Raw genomic sequence first — 13,565 nt, 5'->3', positions numbered from 1 at the left:
AAGCTGAAGTTCCACTACTTTGGCCACCTGATGCAAAGACCTGATGCTGGGAAAGACTGAAGGCGAGAGGAGAAGGGGATGACAGAGGATGAGATGGTTGGATGGCATCACCGACTTGATGGCCATGAGTTTGAGCAAGCTCTGGGAGTTGGTGATGGACAGGGAAGCCTGGCGTGCTGCAGTCCATGGGGTCCCAAAGAGTTGGACACGACTGAGTGACTATTTATATCCAGAGTGTAAACTGTACATTTCATTACTGCTAGTTTTTGTTATAAAATCACGGTGGTGCAGGTGTTCACAGGGCCATCACTCTGGAGCTCAGGTGTGGCCAAAACTTCTCATTCCCAAGAGCAGCAGACAGGAGCACCCTCTCGTCACTCCATGCGTGCACAATTCTGAGGCTCCATTCCTCTCTGATTGCAACACGCCTTCAATCAGTGCACCTCTAGTTCCATTCAGTTTTAAAGAGTTGGTTTTTTAGACTTTAGTTGTCCAGTTTTGAAGAACTTATTTAATCCCCTTAACTCCTGGGGCTTTAAACTCTGATCCACCCCTAGGGTCAGTTTATAGCTCAGAGGAGACATGATGTAACCATTTTGGTAAAGACAGATTCTCTTGCAGAACTCAAAGGTGCCAAACATAACTCCAAAATATGGAACTATCTTCAGTAGGTTGGCTGCCAATCCATTCCAGAGCCCCAGGACCCCTTGGGCTTTCACTATCTGCCGGAAGCAGTCCACTGCTCCTGAGAAATGGACATCCACTCCTCCACCATGGGGAAGGTAGGGGCTCTGAGCCCGCATCTTCCTCTTCACCGTGTCAAAGGGAAAGGAGAGGGTCTGGGTCACTGCGGCAGCCAGGCAGACATTGGCAAAGTTCTGGAGGAGAGAGAACCGATCTCGGGGTCCATTCCAGATTTTCTCCAGGTTCATGTAAACTAGAAGGGAGCCGGCAGAGAAAGGGAGAGCACCTAAAACAGTAAGGGAAACCCCTCGATAAAGGGCCAGGAATCCTTCCTGTTGTTAAATAGTAGAAAATGCATGGAGGATCCCTCTGTAGGATGGTTCCAGCATGTTCTGCACAATTAACCGGGTTTTGATGAGGTCTGTAGGATATGTCACAATGGTGGAAACCATCCCTGCGAGACTCCCAGCCATGATGGAGCTCCACTGGGAAATATGGCCCAGGTCATCCGTGAACAGCACGACAAACTTGCGGTAGGCGGCCAGCTGGACGGCGCTGCAGGCGAAGAGGCGCAGGCAGGCCACCGCGTTCCCCTTCCACGGGGCGCGGGGCCCCTCGACCCGCCACACGCGGAGCCCCGCGGCCCACGGCCCCCGGGCGCGGCCGCGCACGACGCCGACCTGGGCCAGTACGGTGGCCAGCTCCAGCGGCGCGGTGAGGCTGAGGCTGAGCGCCCCCGCCAGCCCGGCGCAGAGCAGCCGCTGGCTGCCCGTCAGCCGGCCGTCCCGCCGCCAAGTCGCCATCGCGCGTCCGCGGCCCGAGCCCCGGGCGCCCGGCCGATCGCGTGGCTCGGGCCTGGGGCTCCCGGGCTCCGGCCAGTAGTGACATTCTTGTCTAATTCTTCTGTCACTGTATTGCCCGTGACTGGGCTGAGGGACTTGTACCCTGGACTTTGGGCCTCTGTGTTGTAATGAAAGTGCATGTGTGACTCCAGAGCCAGAACATGTATTTCATTACACACACACACACACACACACACACACACACACACATAAAGTAATCCACTTTCATAAATGTGTGTAAATCATTACTTTGCTTTTCCTGATTACTGTGCATGTCTGTATCCTGAAATAACATAGTATTTAATTTTCCTTGCTTTTTTATAATATGAAATATTCATACTGTATAATGTGGAAAATAAAAAAATTTTAGTTGTTTTGTTCATGTAATGTTAACGGTTCTAGATTCACTTGTGTAGCTGTAGTTCATTCATCCTCACTGCTGAGTAATGATTGCCTCACAATTCATTTATTTTCCTTTTAATGAACATTTGAGTTGCTTTCAGTATTTTTGTTTCTTGCTGTTATAAACCAATGATGCCAGAAGCCACTTATATTTATCTCATGATGAGTATATGCAAGAGCTTCTGTAGGATTTATACCTTGGAATAGAATTGTTGTGTACTTGAGTAATTTTCATCTTTACCATATTTTTAAAATGCCAGATTTTCTCCCAAAAATGATTGTGCCAACTCACCAGTTGCTCTATATCTTCATGAACACTTGGTGATATCATACCTACTGACATTTTGGCAGTCTTAAGTGCAGAAAGGTATCTCACTATACTCTTAGTTTGTATCTTCCTACGTGATGAGGTTGGCCATCGTTTCATGTTGACTGTTGTTTTATCATCTGTGAAATGCCTTCTCTTTCTCCTGTTTTGTCTATTGCCTTTCCTTAGTGATACATGAGTACTTTGTATATTCTGGATATTTATTGTTTAGTATTCATACTTCAGGTTTCTTTCCAGTTTGGCTTCTCTTTTCACTTTCTGTGTGACATCTTTCAAAGACCAGAAATATTAAATTTTAATGGAGTTATTTTTTAGATTTTAGCATTTTTGTGTTCTACTTAAACTTTTCTCCACCCAGGGATTGTAAAGCTATTTTTCTTTAAAAACTTAAAGTGTTGATTTTATAAATTTTCAAACCATCTGGAATTGATTTTTCTGTATGGTGATATAGTAGGCATCCAGTTTCTTTTTTTACCCCCACATGGATAATTATTTGGCTCAGGACCATTTATTAAATGGCCTTTTTTACCAGTAGTCTGCAATATCATCTCTATCATAACAAGTCTCCATGTATGTTTGGGTTTATTTGAGGGATCTCTTCTTTTGGTGAATTTATTTTCTGCTTTAATCTGTATATACTTTTATATCTTGAAAAGTTAAAAAAAATTTAAAATTACAGCTAAACATAATTAATAGAAGTAACTTTATTTAAATATCCAGTGTTCAGATTTCCCCAGCTGTGTTTTATATGTAACATACATGCACACGTTCTAATGTGTATAGTGCTCTTGTTCAGTTGCTAAGTCGTGTCTGACTCTGTGACCTCATGAACTGCAGCTCTCCAGGCTTCCCTGTTCTTCACTATGTCCCTGAGTTTGCTCAAACTCAAGTCCATTGAGTCAGTAATGCCATCCAACCATCTCATCCTTTGTTGCCCGCTTCTGCTTCTATCCTCAGTCTTTCCCAGCATCAGCATCTTTTCCAGCGGGTTGGCTCTTTGCATCAGCTTCAGCTTCAGCATCAGTCCTTCCAATGAATATTCGAGGTTGATTTCCTTTAGGATGGACTGGTTTGATCTACTTACTGTCCACGGAACTGTCAAGAGTCTTCTCCAGCAGCACAGTTTGAAAGTATCAGTTCTTCAGCACTCAGCCTTCTTTATGGTCCAGTTCTCTCACATCTGTACATGACTACATTATAGTTTGTTTGGATCAGTATTCTTGTAAGTTCTATGTTCTGTGATTGGTTGACATGTCTCTTAAATCTCCAGTCTGTAGGTTCCTGCTCCATTTCTCAAGCCACTGCCCCCTCCCCCTTTGCCTTGTTGCTTGTTGTTTGAGAAATGGAGTTGTTTATCCTGAATTTTGCTGGTTGCAACTTCTTGATGTTCAGTATGTCCGTCTGTTCTTTTTATTTCCTGTAAATTGGTTGTTAAATGTAAAGGCTTGGTATGTTTTGTTTATTAATTTATTTGCAAAGATTGATTTGTATGTGGTATTATATACTGCAAAAGAAAGATCTTGAGATACAATTTACGTACATTTTCACATCTGCTCAGTGGTTTTTAGCATATTCATACTAAAACTAAAAGTTGTACAGCCATCTCCATACCCAATTTCAGAATATTTTCATTACCATGGAAAGAAATAATATGACCTTTCGGAGTCATTCTCCATTCTCCACCCCCCTTCAACTAATCTGCTTTCCATCTCCATAGATTTGCCTATTCAGGACCTTTATATAAATGGAATCGTATAGTATGTGGTCTTTTGTGACTGACTTAATTTCATTCAGCATAATATTTTCAAGGTTCATTCATGTTTTTAGTATATGTTAGTAATTCATTCCTTTTTATTGCTGAATGATTTTCCATTGTATGGGTATACCACATTATATGTATCCATTTGTGGGGCACTTAAGTTATTTCCACATTTTGGCTATTGTGGATTGAGTTGCTGTGAACATTCCGGTACAAGTTTTTGTGCAGGCATATGTTTTCATATCTTCTTGGGTATATAACTGTACTTGGAGTACAGTTGCTAAATCATGTGACTCAGTGTTTAAATTTTTGAGGAACTCCCAGACTGTTTCTCAGACTATTGTGCAATCCCACCAGCAGAATGTGAGAGTTTTAATTTCTCCACATTCTCACTAGTACTTATCTGTCTTCTTTATTTTATCCATTTTAATGAGTATCTTGTGATTTTGTTTTCTATTTCTCTGATAGCTAATTATGTTGAGCATCTTTTCCTGTGCTTATTGGCTGTTTGTTTATCTTCTTTGGAAAACTGTTTATTCAGATCCTTTGCTTACTTTAAAATTGTGTTGTCTTATTGAATTGTATGGGTCCATTCTGGGCTTCCCTCGTAGCTCAGTTGGTAAAGAATCTGCCTGCAGTGCAGGAGACCTGGGTTTGATCCCTGGGTTGGGAAGATCCCCTAGAGAAGGAAATGGCAAACCACTCCAGTGTCCTTGCCTGGAAAGTCATGGACAGAGGAGCCTGGTGGGCTGCAGTCCATGGGGTCACAAAGAGTCGGGCATAACTGAGCGACTAACACTTACTTATTTATTCTAGATACATGTCCCTTATCAGATATATAATTTGTAAATCTTCTCTCTCATTTTATGGGTTGGCTTTTCACTTTCTTGGATAATACATAATTTTTATTGTTGTTGTTCTTTAGTTACTAAGTCATGTCTAACCCCATGGACTATAGCCCACCTCTGTCCTTGGGATTTCCCAGGCAAGAATACTGGAGTGGGTTGCCATTTCCTCTCCAGGGGATCTTTCCGACCCAGGGATTAAACCTGCATCTCCTGCATTGGTAGGTGGATTCTTCACCACTGAGCCACCAGGTGGTGGTGGTGGTGGGTTTATTCACTTAGTCGTGTCGGACTCTTGTAATCCCATGGACTACAGCCCGCCAGGCTCCTCTGTCCGTGAGATTTTCCAGGCAGGAATACCGGAGTGGGTTGCCATTTCCTTCTTCACGGGATCTTCCCAACCCAGGAATCGAACCTGGGTCTCTTGCACTGGAGGCAGATTCTTTACCAACTGAGCTACCTTTTTCCTGCAGGAAAGCTCATAATTTTTATTAGGTGATGTATAGTGAAAGGCAGGAAAGCCTGGTGTGCTGCATTCCATGGGGTCGCAAAGAGTTGAACCCGAGTTCGCGACTGAGCAACAAACAACAGCAGTGCTGGGTTATTTCATTTCCTGATATTAGCAACTGTTGCTGATCACTGCCTAGACCCATTAATTTGTTAATTGTGAAGTGGTGCATTTGAATTCTACAGTTCCTTCTTTGTAAGAATTCTGAGTTTGAAGTTAATGTTCCTTCAAGTCATTGAAGATACCAATTTCACCGCTGAGGCTTCCATTGCTTTTCAGAAGTCAGCTTTGTCATGAATACCTTGAAACATTGATGACTCAGTTGGTGGCGAAATTAGCTATTATTGTCCCAGAGCTATTTTTTTCTAGTTTTATCACTACTTGACAAGTCAGTTTTATATCCTTATGTAGTCCCCTACCTCCTCCCCAAATAAAATTTGTACATTTGCTTCAATTACTGTATTTAGAAGGAGGAAGTATATAAATACCTGTATTGCAGAGGATTTTAAAAACAGGTTTATGTTAGTATGGTTTATATACAGTATAATTTACTTACTGTTAGTATAGAGTTTGATTTTTAGTAAATTTTTCAGTTGTGCAGCCATCACAATAGTTTAGTTTTAGTCTACTTCCATTAACCCCCAAGTTCCCTTCCTGTCCTTTTCTGAAATTACTTGCCTTTATTATAGAGATCCGTAACCTGGAGTTGATAGAGGCCTTCTGATGGCTCTAAAACTGCATGGAATATGTCATATAGGGCCTGTGTTTTTAAAAAGGCAAAATTTTAGTAAAGTATTAATTATATGAGTACATTTTAGAGTTGACTGGGGATATACAAATTACTGTGTTGAAGGTTACAGGAGATAGTGTGACTATGCCACTAACTGGATGCACATTTAGCTTCATGATTTTTTTCTTATTACTTTTATTGAAGTTTCATTTTGTCATTCACATATATAATTCATTTTCGTACATTCTGAAGTCAAATGTAGCCTGGTTGCCTTGAGCTATCTGCCTTATTTCTTCTCTGTTCCTGTATACTTACGTGTGAAATAGTCCTAGGTGATTCGTTCGGTATACTTTTTGATATTTTATAGAAGGTTTGTGTTTTTGTTATGGTGTCTAGTTAGCTTTATTTGATTCCTTCTCTTTTAGTTATTATCTGTTGATTCCCTGTTATGTGCAGTTCGGAAATTGATTATGACTTCTTCCCCTTCTCTTCAGCATCTGATGTAAAATATGTCTTTTTATTTTTTAGTTCTTTTTGTCAATTGATCTTTTTTTTTTTTTTTGGTAGTTTGTGGCTGTACCGCATAGCTTATGTGATCTTAGTTCCTGGACCAGGAGTCTAACTCACGCCCTCAGCAGTGTAAGCATGGAGTCCTAACCACTGTACCACCAGGGAATTTCCTTTAAAGGTTTAAAAAAATTGACTTTGATTTTGAGATAATTGTAATATCATATGCAAATGTAGAACATAATGCAGAGAGACCATTTATTCAGTTTCCTCCAGTGGTAACATATTGTAAAATATTGATATATATATACAGTCAAGAGCTTCTCCATTTTCAGCTGCAAAGATTATAATCAATCTGATTTTGGTATTGACCATCTGGTGATGTCCATGTGTAGAGCTGAAGATGGAGAAGCTCTATACAGTCAGCAAAGACAAAACCGGGAGCCGACTGTGACTCAGATCATGATCTCCCTATTGCCAAATTCAGACTTAAATTGAAGAAAGTAGGGAAAACCACTAGGCCATACAGGTATGACCTAAAGGAAATCCCTTACAATTATACAATGGAAGTGACAGATAGATTCAAGGGATTAGATCTGATACGTGTCTGAAGAACTATGGACGGAGGTTTGTAACATGGTACAAAAGGCTGTGATCAAAACCATCCCCACGAAAAATAAATGCAAAAAGGCAAAATGGTTGTCTGAGGAGCCCTTACAAATAGCTGAGAAAAGAAGAGAAGTGAAAGGCAAAGAAGAAAAGGAAAGATAGCCATCTGAATGCAGACTTCCAAAGAATAACAAGGAGTGATAAGAAAACCTTCCTCAGTGATCCATGCAAAGAGGAAAACAATAGAATGGGAAAGACCAGAGATCTCTTCAAGACAATTAGGGATAACAAGGGAACATTTCATGTAAAGATGGGTTCGATAAAGGACAGAAATGGTATGGAGCTAACAGAAGGAGAAGACAGTATAAGAAGAGGTGCAAGAATACACAGAAGAGCTATACAAAAAAGATCTTAATGACCCAGATAACCACAATGGTGTGATCACTCACCTAGAGCCAGACATCCTGGAATGTGAAGTCAAGTGGGCCTTAGGAAGCATCACTAGGAACAAAGCTAGTGGAGGTGATGGAATTCCAGTTGAGCTATTTCAAATCCTAAAAGATTATGCTGCTAAAGTTCTGCATTCAACCTGCCAGCAAATTTGGAATACTCAGTAGTGGCCACAGGATTGGAAAAGGTCAGTTTTCATTCCAATGCCAAAAAAATGTTCAAAGTACCACATAATTGCACTCATTTCACATGCTAGCAAAGTAATGCTCAAAGTTCTCCAAGCCAGGCTTCAACAGAAGGTGAACCCTGGAGATTCATCCAGGCTGTTGCTTGTATCAGTAGTTCATTCATTTTTTAAAAATGTTTCTAAAAAAAAATGCTCTGGCTACATTATGGAAAACTGGTTCAGTGCATAGAAGGAGACTAGTTAGACTAGTAATGATCCAAGTGACATGATGGTGGCTTTGTCTAGGCTAGTGGCATTAAGGCTAGAAGGTGTGAATCCTATTTTGTTGACCTTGTGGATGTCAGAGAATGAGAGAGTGAGCAGACATGGATGAGCTACCAGGATTGGGGTTCTTGAACTCTTTGGGTGGTTGCACTGTTTCCTGGTACTGGAAATATTCACGGAAGCGTAGGTGGTGTTTTTTTCTGTGGGGGAAGATCAGGGAGCAGGTGTGGTATTTATAAGCAGCTGAGTTTGAGGCCTTGCAGTGATCTGTCCCCTATCCCTAAATTTACACACAGGCACACATATTTTAATTCTTCATTGAGCCCTTTCCTGACCCTCTGATCATGTCTCCTTCTGATATAGAACTTTATTATTTATTTTCCTATCTTAACAGTTAACACATTTGTATTACTACATGTTATTACCATCTTTTCCCCTAGACCAGCTGCTGGCAAACTTTTCTTAAAAGGACAGATAGTAAATATTACAGGCTTTGAGGGGCCAAGAGACAAAAATAAAGGTGTCATATAGACATTTAATATCCTTTATACTGTAATCACTTAAAAATGTACAAACTATTCCTGTGGGGCCCTGCAAAAATAGACAGCTTGCCAGAATTGGCCCACAGGCTATGGTTTGCTGACCACTGTACTAGACTATAATTGCTATATATGCCTCCTAGTTGCAGGCATATTGCACTTTGGTTGGATTTAGTAAATTTTTGACGAAAGAGTGAATATTGTACTTACAGATTTGAAGCCCAGGCGAGAGAGCAAAATAGATACTTGGGAATGGTCTTCAAACTGTAAATGAAGATGTAAGAGTGGATGAGATCACTTGGGAAGAATGTAAGGAAGAAGAGGCCCTAAGATGAAGCCTTTTTCTGTAACTGAAACAGAGTGGAGAGTAAGTGATGACTAATTCAAAGGTGTTTGTGCCCTAGATGAAGTTAGTACCTGTTGCTGGTTGACCTAAGCCATTTGGCGTTTACACCTATAGGTTCTTTTCGATGAATAGAAGGCCTTTAACTGTATAGATGGGTGAGGGTGACAGGTGATTTTCCTTAGAAATTTTACTACCAGTGAGTTATACTATTATTATTGTTGTTTTTGGCCATGCTGTATGACTTGTGAGCTCTTAGTTCCCCAATCAAGGGAACTAGGTCTTCAGCAGTGAAAGTGCTGAGTCCTAACCATTGAACTGCTAGGGAATTCCCAGTGAGTTATAATAAAATAAGCCTTAGACAGAATTTGCTGTTAATTCTTACATAAGTGTATTACACAATGCTGTTAATTCTTACACAAGTGTGTATTAGCGAGCAGTCACAAGAAGTCATGGAGCTTGTTTTATGAGTTTAGCTCTTTTAGACCCTGAACTACCACCTAGCAATAAAACTTTAACCCTAAGTAGACACCAGGAAGATCTGACTAGAATTAGGGAACAAAATCTTTCAAGGTGAGGTGGGCCACAGAATCACTTAGACTCAAAAACTTCTCTGAAGACCGACTGTAGGGCTTGTCAGATTCTTAAACCGTAAACAGGTAAGAATCAAGGCACTTGTACAGTATACCTAGTTAATCCATATGTCTTGAACAATTCCAGTTCAGCAATAAAAAATTATTTTCAACGTCTCATGTTAATTAACAAACAAGTGTCTAAATTCAGAAGTGGATATTTGAAGCACTTACTAATTGGGAATTAACTCCTGATTTGGGCACTTGACATGCTAACTAACCTCCTCTGAAGTGTAGATTCCTCATTTATTTAGAGTACTTTATTTTTTTTTTTCCATTTATTTTTATTAGTTGGAGGCTAATTACTTGACAGTATTGTAGTGGTTTTTGCCATACATTGACATGAATCAGCCATGGATTTACATGTATTCCCCATCCTGATCCCCGCTCCCACCTCCTTCCCCACCCCTATTTAGAGTACTTTAGAAGTTAACCCACTACTTGTAGACTTGCTGAAGTAGTATTTTAATGGAAATTACAGTGTAGCAGTAACTTGATCGTATTTTCGAAGAAATAGGCTGCCTGAGACTTTTTTGTTGTCTACTATCTTATTTTTTTAGTTAATGAATTAATTATTTGATTTTTGACTGCGCTGGATCTTCTTGGTACGTTCAGGCTTTCTCTGGTTGTAGAGAGCGGTGGCTACTCTCTAGTTGCCGTGCGTGGGCATCTCACTGCGCGGCTTCTCTTGATGCAGGGCATGGGCTCCAGGGCTTCAGTAGTTGCAGCACGCGGGTTTAACGTGCTGCAGTTGCTCCGCTCCCTGTGGGATCTTTCTGGACCAGGGATCGAACGTGTCCCCTGCATTGGCAGGCGTATTCTTAACCACTGGATCGCCAGGGAAGTCCGTGTGTACTTTCTTTAAACAGTTTGTAAACAGTTGAGTGTAGTAGTTATTACAATCAGAATACCTTTCTCTTCTCAGTTTTAGTAATGGTTTGATTAGGCAAACAGTTTTTACAGGCAGATTTTGAAAATTGGTACAGTTTTTCAGGTGAATAAAGACAGCTTTCTTTACAGAGTGATCAGATAACACTTCATTAATATTTGTATTTGCTCAACATTTATTATAATTTGTATGATTAATCAATACATAAAGCATCCTCTGTATTAATAGTGTTGAAGCCTAAACCCAGAAACATTAGCTATAGAATTATATTCAGGACTCTTTTTACTATTGAACCCTATTAATAGTGATAGTTTTAGCAGTGCCTCTTTCCATCACATCAAATAAATGTTAGTAATTTGAATTTTGTTTGGCAGTTTGCTTTACATTAAATGTATATCTGTCTTTAAGCATGAGTTTATATCTAGATTAATATTTCAGTGTATTTAACAAAGTTTATAATTTGGGTTCCATGGGATTCTTTTTCCTACAAAGAGATTAATTTATCACTGTAGTTTAAGAAAACTTGACAGAGGCACAATAACAAAAGATCATTAAAGAGAATAATATTAATAACACACTGCATCTAGCACTGTATTAAAACATTAATACACCATGACATGTGGCCTTTATTCTAAAAATGTAAGCATTTACTGTATTTGTGTGTGTAATGAAATAATCCCTTATATCACTGTGTTAAGGGGGGAAGGGATATATGTGCTGTCCTTAGTCGCTCAGTTGTGTCCGACTCTTTGCAAAACCATGGACTGCAACACGCCAGGCTCCTCTGTCCATGGGGATTCTGCAGGCAAGAATACTGGAGTGGGTTGCCATGCCCTCTTCCGGGGGATCTTCCCAACCCAGGGATTGAACCTAGGTTTCCTGCGTTGCAGGTGGATATTTTACCAGCTGAGCTACCAGAAATATCTAGTTATTTTAATAATTCCTATTAAGACATTCGTGAGAGAGCCTCTTAGTAAACTTAGAAGGATACTTCTTTATCTTTTGATATAAAATACCTGTCTCAAGTTTATTTTCATTTTTATGTTATTTTAAGGTCATAACAATGAGTAATTTACTTTTTTGAAACATTAATTGTTTGAGATAGAATACATTAGTTGCAGGCATAAAAAATTGGTTCCGCTACAATATTGTAAAGTAATTAGCCTCCAACTAATAAAAATAAATGGAAAAAAAAATTGGTTCTGGCTGACTTAAAAGCAAAACCATATTGTAAGACTATGAGGTAGTTCATCAAATGAGTAGAGATACCAGATAACTAGGAATATAGCAAGTTCAGAAGTAGGCATGGCTCACTGCCTTGTCCAGATACTTCCTTTGGTAATTAATACGCTTTGCTTTTAATTTCCCCCTTTCTATTTTGCTCTGGGTTCAGAGTTACAGGGGAGAGTTCTGTTGGCAAAGTGTGAGCTCATGCTGTTTATGCTAGGAGAGAGTGAGATGATTTTCTTTTTTCTTTTTTTGGACATGCTTTAATAATTCCATCCAGACCACACAATGGAGAGTATATAACTCCCCGTAGAAACCTGGGTGCAGTTAGGACAGGGGCGTGGGTCTTAGGCAGTGGAGCTCTGTCTCCACTCCCCACAGAACTAATCGACAGGTATCCAGTAAAATAAAAAGGAGTTTTGACTTTCTAGCTGCCTATAGTTCATCATTTAAAGTTGAAAAGTGATGAATCCTTAATCTTTAAGAATAAAATCTAAAAAAAATTAAATGCCAGAGACCTTAATTTATACTAGCAGTATCAATATTTAGATACTTAATGAAATTTTTGTTTTTCTTACAGACAATGCGAAGACACAGAAATGAAGTGACAGTTGAATTGCGAAAGGTAAGAGTGATTTGTGTTTAATAAAAAAATAGATTTTTTCTGATGTTAAAACTTTGTATAACTTGAATAATGAAAATGCTATGGCAGATTAGTGGGCATCCCTAAAACTATACAGCATAAAAACATACGGTTAAATAATGTATGATGGTATACATTTTTAGTACCTTCCATTTATTGAAGTATTAGGTACTGTGTGAAGTACTGTACCACTGTCATTGAAATTCTCATAACATCTGGTGAAGTTAGATACTATTTGTTAAAGACACCTTAGAAAAATAAATAAAAATAGAATAACCTTATATTCTACCAGTTGGATGCAACTGCTGGTAAAAATTTGTTTTGTTTTCTTCCATTACTTTTGAATTGCCCTTGATTAGATTGTGTTTTTATGCAAGCACATTTTATTTTTTTAAGTGCATTTTCTTTTAAGCAAATTTTAATTATCAATTAAGAAAGTACACATAATAAATTCTGTCTATATACACATGTACATTTAAAAAATAGATTTGAAACTTCTAAATCTTTGTGTTTGTCTTAGGTTAGATTTTCTTCATCTGATTCACTCCTGAAACTCACATATTATCTTAAATCTTTTCAGTTTCAGAAAGACTATCTTGATTCAGAGAGTACACACTCTTCTCAGTGAATCACTAAAATTAAATGGACCTGTACATTTATTTACTCAATAAGTCTTTAATACCCACTTTGTGTCATGAGTTTTTACTAAGCATTGATATTATGCTACTTGGTATAGTATACAGTTCCTGAGATCCATTCTTCCATACCCCTTCTGACCCATTTTTTATTAAGTTTGAAAAATACTTGCTAATCTCAGTTCTTTTGACTCCTTAACTTCATGGATACTCAGAGATTAACCTCAGTGATATGTCAGTTTTCAGATCGTTGAGTCACTTGGACCAGAGAACTGAACTAAGCCTTAGCTTTTAATAAAGTGGGTGAGGTGGGCTCCTTGCCAGTCTTAACACTTTGTACTTAGCTTCTTTTTCTTTTTAACTTTTTATTAGCACATACATACAAAAACCAGCACAGCCTAAGTGTACAGCTCAATGAATTTTCACAAAGTGAACACATCTGTGTAATCACCTCCTAGATCAGAAACAGAACAGTGCCTGTATCCCACGGCCACTTCACAGTTAGCGCTGTGCCCCGAGGTGACCATTGCCCTGATTTCTAA

At 39.2% G+C, this 13,565-nt stretch overlaps 2 protein-coding genes across 3 annotated transcripts in view; one reads left to right on the top strand and one right to left on the bottom strand.

Moving 5' to 3' along the window:
- KPNA3 (karyopherin subunit alpha 3) overlaps positions 1–13,565 on the top strand; it is a 90,045-nt gene that overhangs the window by 28,273 nt on the left and 48,207 nt on the right. The window contains exons 2-3 of one of the 2 annotated variants that reach the window (XM_061133654.1): positions 8,867–9,021; positions 12,326–12,370. In XM_061133654.1, the coding sequence (XP_060989637.1) occupies positions 8,986–9,021; positions 12,326–12,370 (81 nt within the window). In that variant the 5' untranslated portion in view covers positions 8,867–8,985. The remainder of the gene's footprint in view (positions 1–8,866; positions 9,022–12,325; positions 12,371–13,565) is intronic. The other variant, XM_061133653.1, reaches the window with a different exon arrangement.
- Positions 207–1,487, bottom strand: LOC133049407 (solute carrier family 25 member 43-like). Its single transcript, XM_061133391.1, is given in 1 exon segment — positions 207–1,487. A coding segment is annotated over 1 exon segment (1,026 nt). The 3' UTR covers positions 207–461.

The sequence above is a fragment of the Dama dama genome, chromosome 30 (genome assembly GCF_033118175.1).
Source record: "Dama dama isolate Ldn47 chromosome 30, ASM3311817v1, whole genome shotgun sequence".
Lineage (NCBI taxonomy): Eukaryota > Metazoa > Chordata > Mammalia > Artiodactyla > Cervidae > Dama > Dama dama.
Note: the sequence above shows the minus strand (reverse complement) of the source record. Positions and strands in the feature narration are given on the sequence as shown.